The sequence below is a fragment of the Neodiprion virginianus genome, chromosome 1 (genome assembly GCF_021901495.1).
Source record: "Neodiprion virginianus isolate iyNeoVirg1 chromosome 1, iyNeoVirg1.1, whole genome shotgun sequence".
Classification (NCBI taxonomy): Eukaryota; Metazoa; Arthropoda; class Insecta; order Hymenoptera; family Diprionidae; genus Neodiprion; species Neodiprion virginianus.
This window is the reverse complement of record NC_060877.1, coordinates 17,228,088-17,255,702: the sequence shown is the minus strand read 5'-3', so window position 1 is coordinate 17,255,702 and position 27,615 is coordinate 17,228,088. Positions and strand designations below refer to the sequence as shown.

The 27,615-nt window shown below is 42.2% G+C and overlaps 1 protein-coding gene across 1 annotated transcript; it reads left to right on the top strand.

Moving 5' to 3' along the window:
• Nucleotides 1–10,118: 10,118 nt before the first annotated feature.
• On the top strand, nt 10,119–10,442 carry LOC124310213 (eukaryotic translation initiation factor 3 subunit A-like). Its single transcript, XM_046774022.1, has one exon. The coding sequence runs from the start codon at nt 10,119–10,121 to the stop codon at nt 10,440–10,442; it is 324 nt and encodes a 107-aa protein (XP_046629978.1).
• Nucleotides 10,443–27,615: the final 17,173 nt, after the last annotated feature.

The following is a 27,615-nucleotide window of genomic DNA, read 5'->3' as shown; positions in this document are numbered from 1 at the left end:
TCTTACCGACAGTATGGTGTTACTGGGTGTTACCTCAGGTTTGTCGTATGTGGCGCCCTCTCCATCACATCATCGATTAATCGATATTCCATCAATCCAGTCTGCGCGATGTTTCCAATGCTCGCCGCAAGATGGTAATTTTTTTTATTTCATCATGTGGTTGGGGGTGAACGTTTCAAAAAAAAAAAAATAACGGTTGGATGGTTTAAATAGATTGTCAAATTTTTCTCACGGAATGCAGGTTGAGACCTGTGGAATAGGGTGCTTTTGTTGGGTGGAGGAGGTAGTGGGGGTGAAGTAAATCGTTTCAAAACAGCGGTTGAATGCTTTTGAATATATCGTGAAATTTTTTTTCCACGAAACACCGGGTGATATTGTCAATAAACCAGTCCGGGAGCAAGGGGTGGGTCCATAAAAATTCTTCCCACAAAATTCTTCTTACAAAATGCGTCTCGAGACTTGTTCGATGGGAAATTGTAGTGGGGGTGGGTGGTATATGAAACGTAAGCCTATTCCGATAGTCACTGTATTCTCATCGCCTCTTCGCGTCGTGAACTGCTCTTACTTGTGAAAAAGAAAAAACAGAAAACTGATCGAAACGCAATGGATCTGACAACAGTTAACCACGTCAGCCGCCTGAAGAATCTGCCAACCAAGAAGATATCAGAACTTGTAATTCGGGGGGGGGGGATGTATGACGTCACCGGGTTACGACTGGTCGAAACAAAATTCGGAGTACGTGTTCCGGCGACGATCTATGGAGAATACAACGTCTTCTTATCACCGAGAATCGTAAGGGTTCTACAAGAAGATTCTACTCAGCTGACTGAAATGTGTAACATGGCTGGGGAAAATTATCTGCAAATGAAATACCTTGGTGGGCAATTCAACAAGTTTGAATTTTCATGCAGTTATGAGCCGTAAATAAACTGCGCGATCCCCTCTACTTCTACAAAATTCATCCGCAAGACGATAAAAGTAGGTGTGCTGGAGATAGAATAGTCAGTCTTCTACCTGCTATCTGACGGTAAAATGAGTGCAACATTCCCACTCCTCAACATGGCGATGATCCTAGATGTGCAATGCTTTATAGGCCCTAACATGATGTTTGTACCCAAGGAAGTTGCAGTCATGAATGTAAACGGCTCGGGTCTGAATTATATCATTTTCAAGCCACCCTATGACTTGGCAAGCTTACCACTTGAACATGGAGCTACCAATGTCCTGATTGACACACAATCACCACGGAATAACATGAAATGCGGGCAACAAATCTCACGAGGATGTACCGAAGATTGTGAGAAAATGGTGGGAGATGCGTGTTACGTATATGTCAAAGGGGAGGAGAAGAAAGCATGGCTGACGGAGGTTATCGATGGTACAACGAGGGTTATTCATATAGAAGATTTGCACATTACACCCCCTGTACTGGAAAAATTGAGGTATATGGAAGCGGCACCCTGGCGTAACTTGAACCGTGGATACTTCCTATCGAATAACATTTGGAAGCATGTTGAGAAAGGATCAATTTTGTATGATCACAACCCTGAATACATCCCGGCGTACAACTGCGCCTTTGAAAATGCGCAGCGACTAAGGAGTTGGTATTTGAAGGAGTGTACCAGCTCCCTCGAGAAATCCTTCCGTCTGTACAAAGAATTGGATGGTTTAAGGGCAATGATGTCCGAGGATATAGCTTTTTTACCAAAAGAATTCATCTACACGTTCGCATCAAGTACCATCAATGATGTGTTGGATAAACTGTCTGAGAATATGAAAATGGATGCTAAGATCGCTAGTTGCCGCAGATGCCTCCTACATCATACACCAGCACCCGATGGCGATATAGTGAATCGGCCAAATCCTCTAGTGAAGGACTGTCTGGAATGCAACCGTCCGCCTAAAAAATGCTCGCAATATGCACAAAAATACCTGTAGAATTCATTACAATTATATTATAGTTTACACATACAATTAAAATGGAATATCTAATAAAATTATTTACCTATCTAGGAAATAGAATTTATTGTAATATATATCCTAGTTCATACATAGAATTAAAAATGAAATTATTTACACAACCAAATGAAATGAAGAAAAAATTTTTTTGATACAACTATGCATATATCTTTATAAGTTTTATTTGTTCTTTTCATATAAATTCATCTGATAGGAAAATGTAAAAATATTATAAATTTTATTTGCTATAAAATACACGATGAATAATTGTAAATTTTATTGTTCAATATAATCTTCATTATCATATACATTCTATAAAATACTCACAAAAGTAGAAACTCGTTGAAGTTTCCGGGTTTTCCAATGAGCACCTTTTTTTCACCTCTCACTTTGTCAAGCGCCTGTTTTTGCACGAGGGATTTTTCAAATGCGAGAGAAGTTTTAAACCGCTATCTGAATTTGATAAAAAAGGAGACACGCTCACCCTCTACTGAGCAAAAACCAACCAGCCAATCAGTCGTGGGGTGTACACCACGTGACGTGAAAGCAAAGATGTATCGTGGGAACAGTATTAGCTACGTAAGATTTTTTCAAGATTCGCTACCAGCTTTGTCTTTTTTTTTTTTTTTTTGCTGGCTGATTTTTTTCTTATCGCATACCGCACACTGATATGGTTTGAGGTGTGCAGGCTCGGACTTGTTCGCTATGAAATTTTTTGATTCTTTGATGGCTGGGGGAAGGGGGTAGTACAAAGCTTGGACCCTCACCATCACACCCAAATTCTTGCGATCTATAGACATACATATAAGCTCAACGCATCCGATGTAGACTCATCAGTCTTACACGATACGTGCAAGTCAAAAATTCTTCAAAGTTCTGCTTATATCAACATGAAAGTCATGGCCGCTGAAACATACTCAAATCTCGTCAAAATGATGGAGAATGCGCACAATTGGTTCAGCGGGCTGCATCCTGAGCAGGAGAATGCCGATATATTGAGGCACTGCTTTGACGTTTGAACGGAAAATCTCCAATTGCTGCGTGATGTTTCCAAGCGACCAAGAACGAGCATAGGTGCGAAACTGCGAATTCAGCATGTAATCACACTCGTACAATCCAGGATACCAAATATTCAGCAACAGCTGCGGCAACGACAGCAGCAGCAGCAGCAGCAGCACGCTGTGGTGATGGGTGCTAATATCGGCAGTCCTGCGGGCGTACAGTGGCACGACGTCGATAGTGCTTTTGCCAGCCGGATCCGAACGGGCATTGTCACAAATCTCCGGCATAAGAATTTGGAAGCCTTTTTGGATGACGCGCAGCGGATCATCGTTCAGCGATTGAGGCTGGTACTGCGCAAGGAGGAAAATCTGAAGGTTAACCTGACCTTATTGTGCAGATTTGAAAACACAAAGCACGACGGGATTGCGGAAGAAGTTAAAAGCTTCAACACATCCGACCCCGCGATCCTTCCCTCGAGCGATATAGATGGTTGGTTTACACATGCAAGGAGCGATCTACTTGTGAAGGTTGAAGATTTTGAATAACGTGATTCTGGGTGGAGCATGATCGAGATCCTCAATACTGCCGTAAACATCAACCGGTACCACCCTCTCGCTGCAGGGCCTTCAACATTCGTTGAGCTACCTGAGGATATTCGGCTAGAGAAGGCTGTGATTAATGTGAGAAACAAAGATGAAAGATGTCTTCTATGGTCCATGATTGCAGCCCGCCACCCGGTCAACACCCAGATCTACAGGATTAGCCATTATCGCCGCTATATTTCAGAGTTGGACTGTACAGTTATCAAATTCCCTGCTACTCTACATGGTGTAAAAAAGCTTAAGAGATTGAATAATTTGCGAATCAATGTATATGGGATAGAATCTCAAACTTTTTCGCATCATACAAAATCTAATAAAAGCATGCCAATTTATTTGAGTGATCATTCGAGTACCGCGAACATTGACTGGATTCATCTTCTGATGGTAGAGAGTAATCCAGAAAATGATATGGCTCACGAGATAACATCAAGATTCCACTTTGCTTGAATTAAAGATCTTTCGCGATTGTTAAGCAAACAATTGTCTGTTCATGGTGGTCAACTGTTTTTATATGACAGATGTTTGTGCTTGAGTTTAGGGTTGCAAGTAACGAAAGTGCACAGAGTGTTGAAGTTTGCACAATCTCCGTGGCCCAAGCCTTACATCACGCTCAATACAGACATGCGCAAGCGGTCTAGGAACGAATTTGAGAAAAACTTTTACAAACTCATGAATAACGCTGTGATCGGCAAGACTATGGAGAATGTGCGAAATCATAAAGATGTTAAATTGGTCGCAAAATGGGAGAGAAGAGGTGGTGCGAGAACGCTTATTACCAGAGCAAACTTTCACAGCTGCACCGTATTCGGCGCTGATATGGTTATCATTCAAATGAATCCTGTCAAAGTTCACTCCGCTAAACCCATTTACGTCGGCGCATCAATTCTAAATCTGTTAGAAATCATTCTTCATGATTTCCACTATAATTATATTAAAACCAACTTTTTGAACAGCGAGTTCAAATTGTTGTATATCCACACACAGCCTTATTCATCAATTCAACGTATCGAACATCTACGATATTATCAAACGTGATGTGAATGCAATGTTTGATACCTCTGACTATCCGCCCGAAAATGTGTATGGTATTTCTCGTAAAAACAAGAAACGACTAGGGCTAACGAAGGATGAAGATAACGGTTAAATTATAACAGAGTTTGTGGGACTGCGAGCAAAGCTGTACACATTTACTACGATGGGTGAGGATGGGGAAAAATATGACAATAGCGCAAAAGTGAGTAAGTGTGCCAAGGGTGTAAAAAATTTATTGATAGATAGCATTACGTTTGATAAGTATAAGCGCTGTCTGATGGCTTACTAAGAGTTTACCCTCCCCCAGTATTTAATACACAGTAAAAAACGTGAAGCATGCACGACCGTACAAAAAAATTAGCTCTGAGTTGGCAAGATGACAAGCGGCAATTGATACCTGGACAGACCGACATCGTACCTTGGGGGTTCGTCGCCGCCTCCCAATAGCTATAGCATAGAACTGTAGACGTAAAATTGATGTAAATATTTGATGTTTAATAACTCGGACGATCCACCATCAGGCAGAAACGTTTCACCATCAATACGATATTGAATGGATTTGAAGTTTAAAAATGTGAATTCATATACTTAACAATTATTCATTCATTTATTATTAATATATCGAGCAATTATTCATATTTATTCGTTCACCAAGAGAAAAGTTTTCAGAAAGTGAAATAGTTTTCAGAAAATGGAAAAAAACTTTTCAGAAAACGAAAAAAGTTTTCTGAAAACATTTTTTTTCCATTTGATTAGCATGTAAAAAAAGTTTTCAGAAAATGAAAAGAAGTTTTCGGAAAATGAGAAAAAGTTTTTAGAAAACGAAAAAGAGTTGTCTGAAAATGAAATAAAGTTTGCCAATAAATAAAATGTGCATTAATCGTACGGAAAAATTGTATATTATTATTACTATGATTATTGTTCTTTTCATTATTATAGGTTGTTGTTGTTGCCGCCGTTGTCGTCGTTGTCGTCCTTGTCGTCGTTGTGGTCGTTGTCGTCGTTGTCGTCGTTGTCGTTGTCGTTGTCGTCGTCGTTGTTGCAGTTGTTGTTGTAGTTGTCATTATTATTACTATTATTGTGGTTTTTATTGTAACGCGTATGGTACATGTGTGTACCAAAGGGATAAATGTGGAAATATTTCTATATTTGAATCTTTTATTGTAATTCCGGAGATACATACAAATCATGTTACATGTCTGTTTTATTTATCCAATTATTGTGCGATCTATCAAAACCCAACCACTTCACGTAGAACAGATTCCCTCGTTTGCGTAATACTTTCTCCACAAGGTAGCCGTCGGGATATTTTACTTTGCTGATCTCTTCCTCGTAGAAGCCTCCTTCGATGGAATGATCTTGATAATCGGTAAGTTTGTAGGTGGGTGGATTGGTATTTTTCACCTCACTCACGGTGAATATTTCAGTCGTCCAATTGGGTGTATAACCTTTTTCGAATACATTCTTGTACTTGCTGATTCGAACTCGATCACCCACAATTAATTTCCGCGCTCGATCACTTCGTTTGATTTGCCGAGGCTTGTATACGCTACGATGAAGCTGTCTTTCATTCTCAGTGATAACATCCACCGGTTTCATCTGAATCGTGCGATGCTTGGTGTTGTTGTAGGACTTCATTCAATTATCCAAAATAATAATCCACTTGTACGATCCTTGGAGAGTAAGCCGCTTCCACATTTTATTTTTCAATCTTCGAATAAAACATTCGCATATCGACGCCGTTAAGTTGCTAAATGTCGAATACATGTTGACATTGTCCTGCTTCACGGGGGCTTTGAATCCGCTGTTGTAAAAGTCTTTGCCTTGATCAACGTGTAGATGTGTAGGCAGAAAGAAGAAAAAAATCTAGAACAGGCGGGCAAAGTAAACAGCGGAAGAGAACAGTGAATCTTAAATCCATCATCACAGCCGCAAAGATCGCCATGCAACCGGGTTATAAAGCCGTCGAGTCAGCGTTGGTGGGTGCCCATGCGGCTGCTTTAGCGGGTGGTGCTGCGGGTATAGCTAAAGCTGTCAACGAAGCTAGTGTCAACAAACATCGGTTGAATGAGACTAAATGGCACAATACAACAATGGAGGCGGTTTCGTTAGGCAAGGGATTATACCTGCAACCCTACCGCAGCGGAATGGGCCTGTACATACGTCCGGCAAAAAACTAATAAAGCTACTACTCCGAGCTCTCACTGACATTGATTTACGCAAATATGCTAAAAATATGAAAATATCGCAATTTCCGGGCGTTTTCATGCGGAATGATCAGCCGAAATCAGGACCAAAAATGCGAGAATCTGCAATCATCAATCTTGACGATAAAAACGGTCCAGGGACACATTGGGTTGCGTAAAAGAAATATGGTGACCATGTTCTATATTTCGATAGTTTCGGTGATTTGAAACCGCCTAAGGACTTAATGAGGTATCTCGGTGTTGGTAGCATTGAATACAATCATTAAAGGTATCAGGAATATGATACTGTAATTTGCGGCCACTTTTGCCTCAAATTTCTCAGCAAACAGATATAAAAAGACAAGTGTCACATGAGCAAGCATTAGTTATGTCGGAATCGTTGACGTTAACAATGTCAAGCGCATCCTCTGTGCTTGAGGCTTAATATTTCCCCCCGATCGAGTTATCACCGAAGAAAAACTATGTTCTCGGACTCGTCGAGTTCCTGACATTCAATTAAATACCCAATATTCATGAGACGTGTTATAAATTTTACCGGAAACGAGCGGACAACAGCAGAGAGAGCATCACGATACCCACCGGAAGCTATGAAATTGAGGATATTGAAAATTTTCTGCGTAAGGAGCTTCCCTCCGACATCACCCTCAGTCTGAAAGTTAACGACAACGAGCTGAACAGTGAAGTCACGTGCAATCATGTGATAGACTTTAAACCCAAAGATTCAATCGGTCGATTATTAGGATTGAAGGCGGTTGAGCTAGCACGAGACGTTACTCATAAATCTGAATCTCTAGTAGCCACACTGAAGGTTAATACTTTAGGCGTTGAGTGTAGCATAACCACAGGGGCGTACATAAACGGGCGTCGAGCTCACACGATTCACGAATTTTTCCCAACCGTTCCATCGGGATATAAGATTGTCGAAGTGCCTACCAACGTCATTTACCTGCCAATCGCTGTACAGTCGATACATCATTTACAGCTGAGAATAGTCGATCAAGACGACGAGATGATTAATTTTCGCGGCGAAACGATTACTGTACGTTTACACGTGAAATCACTCAAATAATGGGAATCGTGTTTGAGACGAGAAAGTTGGGCAAAAGTTATAAAAGTCAGATGGTCAAAAATCATCAGTCGCCCGACACCTCTGACAACGTTGACACCGCCTACGAGTTTGACACCTCTGAACGTTCGGTTTCTCCGGAGCCTAGGTCTTCGATTACATAGAAATTTTGGAAAATAAGAATTCGTGTTCGCTGCATCCTGCGTGTGTGACCATGGAAGAAATAATAAGAATACAGAAGCCTGTGGTATTCGACGAATAAATTACGCACTCTGAGGTTCATGCTCATCAGCCGTTTGCATCATCCACCTACTAGAATAACGATGAAATCCATATTGTTGTTCAACATTAAGGCTTGTTTCTACTGCCCAGTAAAAGCTTTCTCCACATTCACGGAAAATTTACAAAGGACGATGGTGTAAATGCGGTGACGACTACGAAATTGATCAATATGGCCGTTTGTCATTTGTTTGAGGAAGTTCGCTACGAGTTGAACGGTGTGGAGATTGATCGGAATAAAAATGTTGGTATCACCAGCGTTATGAAGGGTTACTTATCCCCAAGACCCGGTCAGCAATGTAGTCTGGAGAATACCGGTTGCTTGAGCGGTGATACCAAAGTAACTGATGGTTCTGGACATTTCGACGTTGTTCTACCGGTGAATTATATGCTGGGCTCCGCGAAGGTTATTCTGGAGTCATCGTCAATAGCAAACACGAGTTGATTTTCACACATTCCAACACCGATTTGAATGCAGTGATTCAGACCTCGCCCACGGAAAACTTTGAAATTACCCTTAATTAAATCGAATGGTTGCTACCCTACATCAAACTCGCCGATAAACCGAAAATCCAGCTACTCAACTACATTGCCAAGGATCCGGCCATATCCATGAGTTTTTGTTTCTGGGAATCGTACGTTCATCCGATGCTCCCGCCAACGACGCGACATGTGTGGGCGGTCAAGACATCGACGCAGTTGGAGGAGCCAAGATATGTCGTTCTGGGATTTCAAACTGCACGAAGAAACAATCCCCAGAAAAATGTTAGTGAATTTGATCATTGTCGAATCAGAGATGTAAAACTCTTCCTCAACTCGCAGTGTTATCCCTACGGAAATATGAATCTCGATAAATCCAATAATCAGTAGGCCATTCTCCACAACATGTATGTTCAATTTCAAACCGTCTACTACAACAAAGAGGCCGAACCTTTGTTATCGAAGCGTGGATTTATAAACCAAGCTCCCCTCAACGTTATCGATTGCTCGAAACAAAATGAACCGTTGAAAACCGGACCGGTGGATATTCGATTGGAATTTGACGCGAGCGCGGAATTTCCTGCAAACACCGCAGTCTATTGCACGATCTTGCACGATCGTATCGTCGAGTACAACCCGATTTGTGGCACGGTTAAGAAATTGGGATAAGTCAATTTTGGGATAGGATTTTTAATTATTATTATTATTGCGTGACTAATGAAAATATGTGTAAGGTTATTTACTCAATTTGAAATACGATGATCTATTTCCATTGTTATGTATAGACTGAAAACAGAATGTAATTGTTGATAAATAAAATAAACAAATATTCAAAGCTTCCAGGACTTCCATTTCCGGTTTGGATGTGAGTGGCAGGTGTAAGAAGGAGTGTGAGTGAAAAGGCAAGAATTAGCAGGATAGAAAAGGTGAGGAGGAAAGGGAATAGGGCAGAGAAGGAGCGGGGAGGACCAGGACGGGCTGACGGGTGAAGGGAATAGGGAGGCAGGAGCAGAAGGGACGGACAGGTGAGAAAAGGGTAAGAGTTTTTGGAGGTTAGTTGCAGAGAGCGGCGGACGGCAGGGGGGAAAGATGATATAGAAGAATAGGCGAGGACATCTAGGGAGCAGGGGGATAGAGCAGAGACAGATAGGCGGCAGGCAGATAAGGTAGGGAGCGGTGGCGGAACAAAAGAATATGAGCAACGCAGGTTGCCAGAAAGAAGGGGTGAAGAGAATAGAGGAGGAGAAAAAGGAACGGCGGACGGGTGTAGTAGCAACGATAGGGAGGGAAAGGAGACATAGCTTGGGATCGGCGATGACGGTAATAGATTGATGGAAGAGAAAGCGGGAGAAGGTAGGGGAAAAAGGGAAGGAGGATGCAGATGAGATACAGGAAAGAGAAAGAGCATTTGGGAAAAGCAGGAAAGTTCACCGGTCGCCGGAGGGCAAGGCAGAAGAGGAAGGGAAGGAAGAGGGAGGGAGTATACGGGATATGCTAAGGCTGATTACGGAGGAGTTAATGGCAGGGCTAGAGGAGGTCAATGGGCAGGGAAGGGGGATCAGGGAAGAAATGGAAAAGATTAAAGGGGAAATGACTAGAAGGGAAGAACAGTGGGAAGTAGAGAGGGGGGAGATGAAGGAAACAACAAGGGACCTAGGTGAAAAATTAGAAGAGGTAGAAGAGAGGAGAGGGGGAAAGATGGAAAGGGTGAAGGAAAGGTTGGAAGAATTAAAAAAGAAGCGGGTAGAAGGCGGGGGAGGGGGGGGGGGCAGAAGCAGGGACAGGGAAATGCGGAAGTGGCGCAGGCAGCAATAGATAGGTTGAAAGAGATGGAGTGGGCCATAGAGAGGAAAGAAAGGTAAGAAAGAAGGGGAAATATAGTATTGAGAGGAGCAAGAATAGAGAAGGGAAGGGAAAAGGAAGGGTTGAAAAAGATTATGGAGGCGATAGGGGTAGAGGTCGAGGTAAAGGATATGTGGGAGGTAGGCTCGAAAAAGGGGGGAGAAAAGGGGATATGGATAACAAGGCTAGGGAACAGGGAGCAAAAGAGCCAGGTAATGGGAAGAAAGAGTCTACTCAAAGGTAGGGAGGAGACAACAGAGGACGATCTCATCTGGGCAGAGAGGAAAATGAAGTGAAATTTGAGGGAGATAGCAGTTATTGAGGAGAGAAGGGGAAACAGAGTAAGAATAGGGTATGCAAAGATTTGGATAGAGGGGAAAATTTGGAAGTGGGATGAGATAGGACAGGTGCTTAGGGACGGTGCAGGGAGAGAGAAAAAGGAGGGGCAAAGGAAGGGGAAGCGAGAAGTAGGGGAAGGTGATAAGGATAGGACAACAAGCGACGAAAGGCAAAAGGGAGGTATAGAGGCACAAGCCGGGGGACGTAGGGAAAGGCAGTCGGGGGAATGGGCAGTGGAGAAGGGCAGAGGCAGGGGGGGCGGAAGAGAAAGAGGAGAGAGAGGGGAGTAGGTGAGACGAAAAGGGAGGGTTGGAAAGTAGTATTCTGGAATGTGGCGGGGCTTGCGAGAAAGGACAAAGATTTTTGGAGGGGTCTTAGGGAGTGGGATATAATATTTTTAATGGAGACATGTAGAGAGAAGAAGGGGTGGGAAAGGATTAGGAATAAGTTGCCGGCAGGGTATGAATGGGAAGTGCAGTATGCGGTGAAAGGAAATAGGAAGAGAAGAGCAATAGGCGGAATGCTGTCAGGGGTAATGAAGGTGATAGTAAGCGGCGGGGGGAGGGAGGGTAGAGGTAAAAAAGGGGATGGTAATAAAGAAAATAAGTGTAGGGGGAGAAAGATGGCTAGTAATAGGGATATACGTAAATGGGGATTTGAAAGAGAAGGTAAGAGAATTGAAAGAGCAAGCAGAAGAGGCAGATGAAGGAACAAAAGTGCTAGTGGAGGGCGATTTTAATGCCAGGACAGGGCAAGAGGGGAAGGATGCTGGGGAGGAGGAGAGGAGGAGAGTAGGAGTAGGAAATCAAAGGACAGGAAAATAAACTCAGAAAGTAAGCAGCTGGTGCAATTTTTGGAAGAGACAGGATGGGCAATAATGAATGAAAAAACATAGAGGGTGATGAGGAGGGGGAATTTACGTATGTAGGATGGGCGGGGGTGACGGTGACAGATTACGCTATAGGAGACAGCTAGGTAAGGGATAGGATCAAAAGGATAGAGATTGGGGATAGGATTGACTCGGACCATCACTCGGTAATGGTGTGGATGAGGGGGGTAGTGTCTAGGACAAGAAAGGAAAAAAGGATAGGGGAAACTAGTAAAGGGAACTGTACAGAGGAGGGTAGGATGAGGTTTAGAATGGAGGTCAAATGGGAGGGGATAGGAGAAGCAGATGTAGGCAAAGAGATAGAGAAAAGAATAGGGGAGTTTAGAAGAGCTTTACAGGTAGGAGGAAGGGGGAGTAAAGTGTAAAAGGGTTGATGGGATGAGGAATGTAGGAGAAAGAAAGCGGAAGTTAGGCAGAGTCTAAGGAAATGGAGAGAGGGGGAGGGGGAAGGGAAAGCGTATAGAAAGGAACGAAGGGAATATGATAGGCTATGCGAGGAGAGGAAAAAGAAAGAAAATGTGTGATTCAGAAAAGAAGCAGCGGAAGCAAGGACAGAAGGCAAGGTATGGAAGATAGTTAACAGGGAAAAAAAGAAGTGGAAGAGGGTGAATGAGGAAATAGGCGAGCAGGAGTGGAGGGAGTATTTCATGGGATTATTAGGTGGAGTGGAGAACAAGGTAAGAGAAGGCGGGGGGGGGGGGGGGGGCAGTAAATAGGAAGGGAGACGGAGAAGGGGAGCTGCAGAGGGAAGAGATTAGAAAGGTGATAGGAAAGCTGAGGGACGGAAAGGCACCAGGGGGCGATGGAATAGTTAGCGAGGTATGAAGGTATGGGGGGGGAAGAGATGGAGCAGTGGGTATGGAAAACATGTAATAGAGTTTGGGTGGGGGAGGGATTGCCGGAGGATTGGAAAGAGGGATTGATAGCGCCAATAGTAAAGAAGCGGGAGGGGAAAAGGATAGAAGAGTATAGGGAGGTGACGTTGATGCCAACATTGTATAAGGTGTATGCAATGGCACTAGCGGAAAGGTTAGATAGATAGTGGAGAAGGAGATGATACCGCATAATTAAACTGGCTTCAGGAAAGGAAAGCGAGATAAAGCAGGCAAGATACTGGGAAGAAGAGGAAAAGAGAAGGTGTTGGGTGTGCGGGGGGGAGGAGGAAACATGGGAGCACGTATGGGAAAGGTGTGTGGGCTGGGATAGAAGGGGGGAAAGCTGGCAGGAGGTGGTGAGGGAGATGTTAGGGGCGGAGGGGACGGGAAAAGTCTGGATGAGAAAACTGGAAAGGATCAGGGGTGTACGAGAGGATGAAAGGGCGAGAGATGAATGGGAAACGGAAGTCGAGTAGGGTAAAGACAAATAGGGAATAAAATAAGGTAAAATGGGATAAGGTTAAGTAAAGATAAGGATAAAGAATAAGGAAAGGATAAGAGGGAAAGTAAGGGAACGGCAAGGCAATGGCACACGGCGCAGGCTGGCAGAAAATAAGTAAGGATAAAGTAGGGTGTAAGAATAGGATAAGAATATGTTAAGAAAATATGTAAAAGGTTTGTAAAGGGAGAGGAAAACCGGAGTCGTTGTAACCCTAAAGGGAGCAATTAATATTACTATTATAAGCGTGTTCATTTGGTTGTTTTGCCTTTTCAACGCAGAATCCATAATATGATTAGTACTCGTCGATAAAAATATACTTTGGCACACAATTCATTCCCTCCCCTCCCTATCATATAAGGACTCATACAAATACATGGGTCCTTTTCTGTTCTCTTACAACCATGTGTCGGCGTCATCTCACTTTACCCAAAAATGTTAAAAGTGAATGGTCGAATCTGATGAAATGGAATAGTGTGATTAAAAATTTTGATCATCTTAAATAATCCGAAAAGTTGAGATAATTCTCTTGAAATTAAGATATTCATTTTTTACGAATCACTCTAAATTTCACCGTGTTTAATATTTTACTACCGATAGCAGATATCTAATGTAGGTCATTCGAAATGAATATGAATGGGAAATCCCTCGTCAAACCCGACGGATTATTTGTAATCGGAAAGATTTTTTACAGAATGTATGAAATGGTAGAAGTCTCGCCAAAAAATGATACCATTAAACAATTCGTTCGTTAATAACAATTACAATGTTCAATGTTTCCGGATAAACCAAAGTTTTTACGAAAGCTTATCCTCTCTGCTCGCGAATGTGCTGTGAATCATTTTTCTACATCAAATAGAACCGGAGATGAGATATTGATTCTTGAAGTTTACTGCGGCTCATTTTGCTACAAAATTGAATGACGTGGTGCTTCCGGAAAAAAAATCGTAGAAATAGGTTTTGACTTTTTATGCTCACATATCACTTCGAAAAAGCGTTCGTTGTTTTGGAAAATACGCGGTCATGTTTTGTCAGGATGATATTTCTGACTCAAGAACCTAAACTTCGTTCCAACTGACTTTTTATGGTTTATATGATGAAATAATAAGTCGTAATATTTATTTTCCACAAGATTTGAAATTTCTCGCATATTTGCATCGTACTTAGGGTATATGTCAACACGTGTAAATTTCTCCAATCATCGGAAAAAAAAATTACCGCACGATTATAATAATTGAACTCTCCGAGCATTCGAATCTAGGCTCCGATAAAATTGTGGTATTCGCAACGAAGCATTCAGCAATTCTTATGTTCTGCACACTCCTAACGAAAAATCAAAATGATTATGAAGAGAACATAGAAAAAAAAATTTGAAACACTTATACAATTCGGTTACTCAATATTTTGAAGAATGTGTAACAAATCATTTGTACATTCATAAGGGATTACCGGCAAACCGCTAATGCGCCAGTAATCAATCTGAATCTCCGTAGGTCGTAATTTCAATCGAGAGCGGGTGTCGTTTTAGCTGACAGTCGTATGACAGGCTCGATAAACATATTTCCCATCAGGATGTTTAGAGATTCTAATGTCTTTATGCCATGATTCATATCATCATTTCCTGGAATTCTTGTAACGCATCGCGGCATGGTCACAGGAATGTGTAATGGCTACGTACTTGAATAACATGAAATATTTTGAATTTAAATAATATTCTGACCATCACCAATATTCTCAAACGAAAATCGTGCACAGTACTACAAATTCAGTAACAAAGCCGGCTAAAATATTTTAAATACCTCACAACTAAATACATATCATACAGATATATTCGAAAGCTTAATTGCATGAAAAGCTCTGAATGATATTAGTATGGAATTTTGTGTTCTAACGATTACCTGCACCACGATAAATGTACAACACAAATTACGTCACAGGAGATTCGCCATGAAGAATTTTTTTCTGTCACACGACTGCCCGCTAAAACGATATAACCCTATCTCTCGATTGAAATTACAGACAACTGTGAGTAACTGTGATTTGTACATTCATCAGAAACGTAGTACGAGGAAACAAAACTGTAATATTATTTATTTGGCTTGGTCCTTTGCCTTACTTGCAACCCTGTTTTCTTTTTCCTGACGAGCGTCTAAAATGTACCGTGGTTCTCTGATCTCCATATTTCTTACCAGGCGGCTGTCAATGATCTCAGGCACCATACAGCATTCATAGAATCTGGTCAAGAAGGGTTACATTTTTTTAGACCAGAATTCGGCGTTTCTTTCAACGACTATACTTTTCATACCTCGTGGTATCCAAACAGCAAAGATGCAGTACTTTCTACGGGTGACGTGCAGCTGACCTTGCACTTGATAGGAATACTCGTGACTCTCGTTCATGTTCTCGCCTCGGCTGTCAAAAATACGATGCACATTTCCTTTTTTTTGTGCGATCGCCTCTTCCGGGGCGAAGTCCTTTATGGAAAACGGGCACTTGATTTCCACAATCCCATCGTCGTCGATTACACCGTCTGGCAACGCGCCGATGTACGGTAGCTCCTCAGCGATGAACAACTCACACTCCGTGTTGTTGATGTTGTGCTCGATGGTCAATTGTTTTCGCGCCTGTTCTTCGCTTTGCTGGCCATATTCAATAGCAGGTACCCGCAACTGTGTCGGAAACAGCAGCGATTTGACGGTAATAAAATTAAGGTATTACTACGGTAAGCTCTATTGCGTGTAATCGAGCTCGATTATTTTTTAACTTTTAATTTGGATAACGATTAATCGCTTTATAAATTTTCAAAACATTTGTTTCATGCCGTGACTAGAAAATCAGGGTTAAAGTCAGCACTCGTAACACGTATTTCCTATACCGATAGAATAAAACGCGAATGTTTTTTGTGTATTGTACTTCACCCGTACGCGCCAATCTAATGGAAAATAAATATCTGGCAGAGAAGAAATGCAGGTAATAATGTTTAAAATATTAGTAATTTTTCATTTATAGCATTTATTGATACACACGAAAAAAGTCCTATATTCATGACAAAATCTCTCGTGCGATGGTTGAGGGAATCAATTTCACTTATTGATAAATGTTTTATTTGTGTATTGTTTGGCGATTTCACCGAACATGATAGATGTTACATAGGTTATTTCGTCATCAGAAAAATTGCTTCATGAAAGTTCCTCATTTGATAGAAATTCACGGAAAACTGTTATTGTTTCACATTCAATAAACTAAAGGGAGGATTATAATATGAACGAGTGGTATTGAATTTCAAATCAGGAGGGATAGTACTTGGAATCCGAAGAAGTTGATTCCATCGAGAGTTCCAAATTTCTGTGAAATCTTATAGGATTGTGCTGGACTTTGAGGTACAGCAGTAACACATACCCTGACTTTTCGTAGGTCGTATACGATGCAGAAACCAACCCAAAACTCGCTAGCGTATCCGTAGCGTATACCATCTACTAGAAGTCACGGTATGTAGTTTCATAACGATTTCCACCTAATGAGTAACTTTCAGGTAATTCCTCGAATGTAAAAAAAATAAAATTTGGTAGCATCATTGAGATCTAGGCGTAATTGACAAATAAAACGTAGCAAATAAAGTATGAAATCCTTATTTGTTGAGAATTAAAAACTGGAAAAATTGGCAATCAAATCTTCATCAGAATTTGAACAAGGATCGGCCCTGTAAAATATTTGCCACGAATCTTGAACCATTGTATGCAGTGATTGTATGTACTGTAACCAATATTATCTTTGTGTGTGAGGGCTAAAGAATAAGTGAGATAAGATTGGTTACCCTACGGCGCAGTTACTAACCTGAATAATTAGATATTGAGAGATAATAAGAGAGAAAGATATGATTGTTGGGCGCCAGACGCACATGCGTCAGAAAATAGATAAATAGAGAAAAAGATATAGATAAAGACAGGATCAGGTTCTACGACGGTTTTGCACAGCTTGCTCAGTATAGACAAGATAATGGTAGAGGGGAGGGGTTGAATCCAATAGATAAAATAAAAAACAGGTGAAGCAGAAAAAGTATCGAATATATTGGCTGAGAAGCCATAAATCTTAATAACAAGCAAACGACTAAAGAGATCGAGATACAATTAAGATAGGTGAGATAATTAATTTACAGCCAGAGAAAAGTTGAGCGAGAGATTTAACAAATAACAAAACGATTTCAGAATAAACGAGAGATATGCGTAGGCTTGCGATACTATGATTCGAGGTAATAATTGACGCGGTTTTATAATGAATAGGCAGAACAGAAAAAGATATACGGTACTTAAATTAAGCATTGATCAAGCAAGCCATAAAATATGAGAAGCGATTATAAGAAACGTGCGAAATACAAAAATTGTAATAGTTATCACATTACCAGAATTATCAGAGATATAACAGAGGCAGGGAATTATTAATTACGAGGTAAATTCATGGAAACAGGTCAAGTAGAGAATTATTATAAAACATAGAAACTAACAGATAATACGTAGTCTCTAGTTTGCGGTAAGTGCGAAGTAGTGTATTTATGAGAGTTCTGAATCAAAGATGGCGACGCGCCCCCCCAACCCCTTTTCCCCCGCCCCACAGCCCCCCCCCCCGCGAATCCGCGGCGCTACACCCCCCCCCCCCCCGCGAATACGCGGCGCTACACCCCCCCCCCCCGCCAATCCGCGACATTACCCCCACCCGTTGATCATTTTCGCGGTTTGCCGCAAGATAGCTATTCTCAAGAGATTTGACACACACACACAAAAAATAATTCCTGTCGAGACTTGTTTTCCGCCGAACGTCATAAACGTAGGTATTCGGGGCCGCGATTTTTTATACCTGCACCGCCCACTACCTGATTTTTGTTGACGGATTTCCATTACATGCTTGGGAAACTATACATTGCTACTTTACTCACAGCATTTGCGCAGATTTTTATACTTAGGCGGGCATCCATCGTAGGCGGAGGTAGGTTCGTGGAGAGGGGGAGGGGGTGAAAACCTGTTCCAACACGCTTTTAGGAAAGATGCAGCTGCGGAAGCGGGTCACTTCAAACGAGCAATAAAACCCAAAAATTTGGGGTTGGGGGGATGGGTAAAGGCTGGGCCCAGTCGTCTCTGACGCCATTTTCCCTTCCGAGATGCGCAGAACGCAGTGCGCGCCGCATCTCTGACGTCTTTTTTCCCTCCGATATGCGCAGAACGCAGTGCGCACCGTTCCCAAATTCTTGCGATCCATCGGCCTGTATATAAGCTCAACGCATCCGATGCAGACTCATCAGTCTTACACGATACGTGCAATTCAAAAGCCTATAATTTTCATTTTCTCTGATATACAATTGTTACCTATAACCGTTGAAGTCAGGGCAGTCGAAGCGTATGTGGGACTTGCGGAGCAGATGGAGGGGACGTACAATTTGCTGAGAGAGCAACGACCCGGAGAAGAGAATGATGCTGTCATCAATCATTGGGTTGATATTGGAATTGCGAATATCCAAGTTCTGCGCGATATTTCCATGCAACGAGGAACAACCGTTGGTGCGAAAATACGGATCCAACATGCGATCGCACTCCTGCAATCTTGGGTGACGAAGATCAAGCAGTTGCAGCAGCGCATAGTGGTGACGGGTGGAAATATCGGCACTCCTGCGGCTGTACAATGGGACGACGTGGATAGCGCTTTTGCCAGCCGAATCAGAACGGGGGTTGTCACGAATCGCAGTCATAAAAATTTGGACGCCTTCCTGGACGATGTGCAGCGTGTCGTCACCGAGAAGTTGGAGCTGATACTGTGCGAGGAGGGAAATGTGAAGGTTAACATCATATTATCATGCAAATTCGAAAATGCCAAGCATGAAGAGATCTCCACCGAAGTCAACAGTTTCAACACCTCCAACATGGCGATTCTCCTCCCATCAAGCGATATAAATGGCTGGTTTATACGTGCACGGGGCGATCTGCTGTCAAAGGTGGAAGATTTCGAGCAACGCGATTCCGGCTGGAGTATGATTGAGATCCTTAACATCGCTGTAAATATCAATCGCTACCAGCCTATCGCCGCGGGGGCTTCAACATTCGTCGAGCTGCCCCAAGACATTCAACGGAAGAGAGCGGTTGTGAACGTGAGGAACGAGGACAAAAGATGCCTTCTCTGGTCCGTCATAGCAGCCCTCCACCCGGCCAAGATCAACACTGATAGGACTCCCAACTATCGTCGCTATATTTCCTAGTTGGACTGTACAGGTATCAAATTCCCTGCTATTCTACATGATGTGAAAAAGCTTGAGAGATTGAATAATTTGCGCATCAATGTATATGGTATAGAATCTCAAACTTTTTTGCATCATGCAAAATCAAATAAAAGCGTCATCGTGCCAATTTATTTGAGTGAAAATTTGCATAGCGTAAACATTGACTCTTCTAATGGTTGAGAGTAATCCGGAAGACGATATGACTGGTGAGTTTGCACCGAGATTCCACTTTGCTTGGATTAAAGATCTTTCCCGATTGGTGAGCAAACAATTGTCTGATCATAATGGTCGACTGTTTTTATGTGACAGATGTTTGTGCCACTTTAGCGTGAAATATGCCTACGACAATCATCGACAAGATTGTATTACGCTAAATAAAGTACGCATAGAATTTCCCAAGTGTAAATATTTCCAATTTTCAAAACAAAGGCACCGTTCCATTTGTCGTATACGCCGATCTCGAATGTATATTAATCCCTCTACCTGTAGATGAATTTGAAACTCGTAAGACTTGTGAAATTCAAAAGCATATCCCGCACAGTGTAGCGTACTATGTACATTGCGCGTACGATGAGACTTTATCGGAGTTTCACGGTAAACGCGGTGTCGATTGCATAGATTGGTTTATGAAACAGCTTAAAGATTCATCAATTCAAGTGGAGTCACGCATCAAAAACATAATTCCGATGAAGTCTCTTACCCAAGTGCAACGTGATCGTTACATGCGCGCAAAGAATTGTTATATTTGTGAAAAACCGTTTACCCCTGAGGAGAAAAAGTGTTACGATCACTGTCACTTCACCGGTAAATATCGTGGTCCTGCTCATAATCGGTGTAATTTGAATTTCAGAGAGTCGCACACAATTCCAATAGTTTTCCACAATTTGTCCGGTTACGATTCTCACTTTTTAGTAAAATCCCTCGCGTCAACTTTTCCCGGTGAAATTACACTGCTAACCAAAAATAAGGAAAAATATATATCCTTCGCGAAACGCATCGATGGAACAATGATGCACTTGAGATTCATCGATTCGTTCTGATTTATGGCTAGCAGCATCGGTAAACTTTCCACATATTTGACCGATACCGATAAACGCATAACACGCAAATTTTATAATAACCCGACTCAGTTCAGTTTGATGACCCGCAAAGGCGTTTTTCCCTGTGAATACGTCGATTGTTGGGGGAAACTCGATGAACCGCGATTACCTGCGAAGAAGCATTTCTACTCGCACCTCTGCGATGCAAATATTTCATACACCGATTACGAGCACGCGAAAACTGTTTGGAGGGAATTCCATTTAGAGTCATTGGGGGGCTATTCAGATTTATATTTAAAGACCGATGTTCTTTTGCTTGCCGATATTTTCGAAAATTTCCGCGCTAGCTGCTTCAAAACATACAATTTAGATCCGTTGCACTACTACACTGCACCGGGACTTGCTTTTGACGCGATGCCCAAGCATACTAATGTAAATTTGCAGCTTTTAGACAACCCTGAAATGGTGTTATTTATTGAAAGAGCCATTCGAGGAGGCGTAGCGCAATGTTCCAATCGACACGCTCGGGCCAATAATAGATTCATGGGAAAAGATTTTGATCCAAACAAAGCGGAATCGTATCTCATGTATTTTGACGTGAATAACCTGTACGTTCCAGCTATGAGCGTGCATTTACCAATCGGCTCGTTCGAGTGGGAGTATCAGCACATCGATATAACGAACCATCCGGACGATTCGCCGATCGGCTACTTTCTGGAGGTAGATTTGGACTACCCTGTGGAACTCCACGAGGATCACAAAGACTTACCTCTTTGTCCCGAACATTTTACTCCTCCAGGTAGTAAAAATGCCAAACTCGCGACCACCCGTCACCCCAAAGCACAGTATATATCGCACTATAGAAATTTGAAACAGTGTTTGAGTTTAGGATTAAAAGTAACGAAAGTGCACAGAATTTTGAAGTTTGCACAATCTCAATGGCTCGAGCCTTACATCACGCTCAATACAGACATGCGCAAGCGGTCTAGGAATGAATTTGAGAAAAACTTTTACAAACTCATGAATAACGCTGTGTTCGGCAAGACTATGGAGAATGTGCGAAATCATAAAGATGTTAAATTGGTTACAAAATGGGAGGGAAGAGGTGGTGCGAGAACGCTTATTGCCCGAGCAAACTTTCACAACTGCACCATATTTGGCACTGATATGGTTATCATTGAAATGAATCGTGTCAAAGTTCACTTCGCCAAACCTATTTACGTCGGCGCATCAATTCTAGATCTGTCAAAAATCTTTCTCTACGATTTCCACTATAATTATAATAAAACCAACTTTTCGAATAAACAGGCTAAATTGATGTATACCGACACAGACAGCCTTATTTATCAATTCAATGTGCCTAATATCTACGACATCATCAAACGTGATGTAGATACAATGTTTGACACCTCTGACTATCCGCCCGACAATGTGTATGGTATTCCCCTTAAAAACAAAAAACAACTAGGGCTAATGAAGGATGAAAATAATGGTAAAATTATGACAGAGTTTGTGGGACTGCGAGCAAAGCTGTACACATTTACTACAATGGGTGAGGAAGGGGAAAAATATGACGGTGGCGTAAAAGTGAGTAAGCGCGCCAAGGGTGTAAGAAATTCATCGATAAATAGCATCACGTTTGATGATTATAAGCGCTGTCTGACGGCTTACCAAGAGTTGACCCTTCCACAGTGTTTAATACGCAGCACAAAACACGAAGTAAGCACGATCGTGCAAAAAAAATTGGCTCTGAGTTGGCAGGATGACAAGCGGCAATTGATGCCTGGACAGACCGACACCGTACCTTGGGGGTTTGTCCCAGCCCCCCAATAGCTATATGATAAAACTGTAGACGTAGAATTGATGTGAATTTGATGTTTGACGCCTCGAACGATCCACCATCGGGCGGAAACGTTTCACGATCAATACGATATTTAATGGATTTAAAAATGCGAATTCATATACTCAACAATTATTTATTCATTTATGATTAATATATCGAGCAATTATTCATATTTATTCGTTTACCACGAGAAAAGTTTTCAGAAAATGAAAAAAAGTTTCCCAAAAAATAAAATGTGTAATAATTGTATGGCAAAATTGCATATTGTCATTATTATTATCATTATCATTATTATCAATAATATATCGAGCAGTCATTCATATTTATTCGTTTACCACGAGAAAAGTTCTCAGAAAATGGAAAAAGTTTTCAGAAAATGTAAAAAAGTTTTCCAAAACATAAAATGTGTAATAATCGAATGGCGAAATTGCATATTGTCATTATTATTATCAACATTATTATTATTTTTTAATTTTTTTTTTTTTTTTTCCGAGGAGTTGCGGAATCCAAGTTACGGATTCGCGCCAGTCATACGGGCTAGCGCGGATGTGGGACTCCAGGGTGGCCTACCCACTAAACCGCCACCTCCTGTGCAACGCTCCCAGCCAGGAACTATGGTGATATTACTTCCAGCTGGGAGCTCTGTCGGTGTGTTTTGTCAGTCTGTCCGTCCGTCCGTCCGTACGTCCCGTGCAGGCAGTCCGTCAGTTACGTTACGTCAGGCAGCCGTTCGCATTCTCACGTCGTAGAATTGTCTCTGTGTAGGTGGCAACAAGTTGCTACCTTTCTGTGCTGTGGAGCATCACCCCGACAATATTGTCGGGAGTGATGCCTCCCACGACCGTCTCCAGTCTCTGTCGCAGTTCTGTCCAGCGGTCACATTCGAAGAACGTGTGTTCCGCGTCGTCTCGTTCGTGTCCGCAGTACGTACAGTTGGGCGTCCGTACTCGGTTCAGGTTGTGTAGGTATCGTCTGAAGTAGCCGTGGCCCGTCAGAAGCTGGGTGACGTAAAAATTCACATCCCCAAACCCCCTCTGGATCCACGGTCTCAGGTCCTTAATGAGTCGTCTCGTCCAGTTTCCCGTTGTTTCTTCCGTCCACCGTTCCTGCCACGTCTGTATCGTCGCGTCTCTTTCCGTCGTTGCCGCGTCCCGTCGGGTCACGTCCGCGTCTCTTCCGTAGACCCTCTTGCGCTCGAACGCGAGAAGGTCTATGGGAATCACGCCTGCCACCACCAGAACGGCCTGTGCTGAGACCGTCCGATAGGAACAAGCGATCCTCAACGCGCTTCGTCTCTGTACCGTCTTCATTGCGTGACAGTATTTCTCAGTCTTCAGGGAGTCTGCCCAGATCTCCGCACCGTAGTGGAGGATCGAGTTCACCGTCGACATCAAAAGTCTCCGTTTCCCTGGTCTCGGTCCGTTCGTGTTTGCCATCAGGCGGCTTAGGGATGCTACCCTTTCAGCCGCCTTCTGAGCTGTTCGTCGTATGTGAGGCCAGAAGGTCATCTTCGTATCCAATCATTATTATTATTATCATAATTATTATTATTATTATTATTATTTGAAGGCCTTTGATCACGGTAGGCGATGGCGGAGGTGTCCCCTGCCGCCAGGGTCGGACACTATCGACGTCGAGGCTGCCTGCAGCCCCTCTTTTCCGCAGTCTAGGAGGACCGCGATCCTCGCCCCTTCCAAGGTCGTCGCAGGAGCTGTCCTTGCTCGGGTGGTAATTACCCCTGGATTTAGAGTCCACATGATTGAGGTACGCATACGATGTCCTGGCGCGGAGCTTCAGGGGCGGCTGTGTCCTAGCATTTCACAAGTGGACTAATACACGGAAAAAAAAATTCAGCTCGTGGAACTAAATATTAGATAGTTACTTGTAAACAGTTCGTCGAACTAAACGTTCTGTTATTGGAAGAGCACTGCATGGTTCGTATAACTGACTGTTAGTCAGCTGTCATAGCTGTACGTTGTTCAGCTCTCTCAGCTAAACAGCTTCGTTCGAAGAGCTAGACCAGAATTTTTCGGCTCCGCTCACAGCGCTTATTATTAAATAGTACAATTATATTGCTATTAGTATTATTTTTCATCATTATTGTCATTATTTATTCAGTGTCATTTACATATTTGAATGGACTATTTAAACAATTATCTATCAACTGTATTTAAATCATACTCATGAAATTTGAAGGTTATGAAATATGTCAACGCACCAGAGCACAGCGCAACTTACAGCTCTTAGAGCAAAACCATTCAGCTGTGAGAGCTGAACAACTTGCAGCTATCAGAGCTGACTAATATATAGTTGCTGTAACTACAAGATAGACCGTAGAGTGCGTATAGTTACTGGAGCTGTAGAATACAGCTCGCCGAACAGAATTTTTTTTTCCGTGTATTTTGGCTGTGCCGCCCCGAAGCTGCACGCCAGGACATCGTATGCGTACCTCAATCATGTGGACTCTAAATCCAGGGGTAATTACCACACGAGCAAGGACAGCTCCTGCGACGACCTTGGAAGGGGCGAGGATCGCGGTCCTCCTAGACTGCGGAAGAGAGGGGCTGCAGGCAGCCTCGACGTCGATAGTGTCGGAACCTGGCGGCAGGGGACACCTCCGCCATCGCCTACCGTGATCAAAGGCCTTCAAATAATGATAATAATAATAATGATGATGATGATAATAATAATGATAATCTATAATTTTTCGATACGATTAATGCCTATTATATTTTTTGGTGACCTTTTTTTCATTTTCTGAAAGCTTCTTTTTTTTCTGGAAACTTTTTTTACGTGTTAATCAAATGGGAAAAAAGTTTTCGGAAGAGTTTTTTTCGTTTTCTGGAAACTTTTTTTCATTTTTTGAAAACTTTTTTTCGTTTTCTGGAAACTTTTTTCCATTTTCTGAAAACTTTTCTCGTGGTAAACGAATAAATATGAATAATTGCTCGATATATTAATCATAAATAAATAAATAATTGTTGAGTATATGAATTCGCATTTTTAAATCCATTAAATATCGTATTGATCGTGAAACGTTTCCGCCCGATGGTGGATCGTTCGAGGCGTCAAACATCAAATTCACATCAATTCTACGTCTACAGTTTTATCATATAGCTATTGGGGGGCTGGGACAAACCCCCAAGGTACGGTGTCGGTCTGTCCAGGCATCAATTGCCGCTTGTCATCCTGCCAACTCAGAGCCAATTTTTTTTGCACGATCGTGCTTACTTCGTGTTTTGTGCTGCGTATTAAACACTGTGGAAGGGTCAACTCTTGGTAAGCCGTCAGACAGCGCTTATAATCATCAAACGTGATGCTATTTATCGATGAATTTCTTACACCCTTGGCGCGCTTACTCACTTTTACGCCACCGTCATATTTTTCCCCTTCCTCACCCATTGTAGTAAATGTGTACAGCTTTGCTCGCAGTCCCACAAACTCTGTCATAATTTTACCATTATTTTCATCCTTCATTAGCCCTAGTTGTTTTTTGTTTTTAAGGGGAATACCATACACATTGTCGGGCGGATAGTCAGAGGTGTCAAACATTGTATCTACATCACGTTTGATGATGTCGTAGATATTAGGCACATTGAATTGATAAATAAGGCTGTCTGTGTCGGTATACATCAATTTAGCCTGTTTATTCGAAAAGTTGGTTTTATTATAATTATAGTGGAAATCGTAGAGAAAGATTTTTGACAGATCTAGAATTGATGCGCCGACGTAAATAGGTTTGGCGAAGTGAACTTTGACACGATTCATTTCAATGATAACCATATCAGTGCCAAATATGGTGCAGTTGTGAAAGTTTGCTCGGGCAATAAGCGTTCTCGCACCACCTCTTCCCTCCCATTTTGTAACCAATTTAACATCTTTATGATTTCGCACATTCTCCATAGTCTTGCCGAACACAGCGTTATTCATGAGTTTGTAAAAGTTTTTCTCAAATTCATTCCTAGACCGCTTGCGCATGTCTGTATTGAGCGTGATGTAAGGCTCGAGCCATTGAGATTGTGCAAACTTCAAAATTCTGTGCACTTTCGTTACTTTTAATCCTAAACTCAAACACTGTTTCAAATTTCTATAGTGCGATATATACTGTGCTTTGGGGTGACGGGTGGTCGCGAGTTTGGCATTTTTACTACCTGGAGGAGTAAAATGTTCGGGACAAAGAGGTAAGTCTTTGTGATCCTCGTGGAGTTCCACAGGGTAGTCCAAATCTACCTCCAGAAAGTAGCCGATCGGCGAATCGTCCGGATGGTTCGTTATATCGATGTGCTGATACTCCCACTCGAACGAGCCGATTGGTAAATGCACGCTCATAGCTGGAACGTACAGGTTATTCACGTCAAAATACATGAGATACGATTCCGCTTTGTTTGGATCAAAATCTTTTCCCATGAATCTATTATTGGCCCGAGCGTGTCGATTGGAACATTGCGCTACGCCTCCTCGAATGGCTCTTTCAATAAATAACACCATTTCAGGGTTGTCTAAAAGCTGCAAATTTACATTAGTATGCTTGGGCATCGCGTCAAAAGCAAGTCCCGGTGCAGTGTAGTAGTGCAACGGATCTAAATTGTATGTTTTGAAGCAGCTAGCGCGGAAATTTTCGAAAATATCGGCAAGCAAAAGAACATCGGTCTTTAAATATAAATCTGAATAGCCCCCCAATGACTCTAAATGGAATTCCCTCCAAACAGTTTTCGCGTGCTCGTAATCGGTGTATGAAATATTTGCATCGCAGAGGTGCGAGTAGAAATGCTTCTTCGCAGGTAATCGCGGTTCATCGAGTTTCCCCCAACAATCGACGTATTCACAGGGAAAAACGCCTTTGCGGGTCATCAAACTGAACTGAGTCGGGTTATTATAAAATTTGCGTGTTATGCGTTTATCGGTATCGGTCAAATATGTGGAAAGTTTACCGATGCTGCTAGCCATAAATCAGAACGAATCGATGAATCTCAAGTGCATCATTGTTCCATCGATGCGTTTCGCGAAGGATATATATTTTTCCTTATTTTTGGTTAGCAGTGTAATTTCACCGGGAAAAGTTGACGCGAGGGATTTTACTAAAAAGTGAGAATCGTAACCGGACAAATTGTGGAAAACTATTGGAATTGTGTGCGACTCTCTGAAATTCAAATTACACCGATTATGAGCAGGACCACGATATTTACCGGTGAAGTGACAGTGATCGTAACACTTTTTCTCCTCAGGGGTAAACGGTTTTTCACAAATATAACAATTCTTTGCGCGCATGTAACGATCACGTTGCACTTGGGTAAGAGACTTCATCGGAATTATGTTTTTGATGCGTGACTCCACTTGAATTGATGAATCTTTAAGCTGTTTCATAAACCAATCTATGCAATCGACACCGCGTTTACCGT

Excerpts from the sequence above, each read along its gene's own strand:
- LOC124310213 (XM_046774022.1), top strand. The coding sequence starts at position 10,119 with ATGCTAAGGCTGATTACGGAGGAGTTAATGGCAGGGCTAGAGGAGGTC.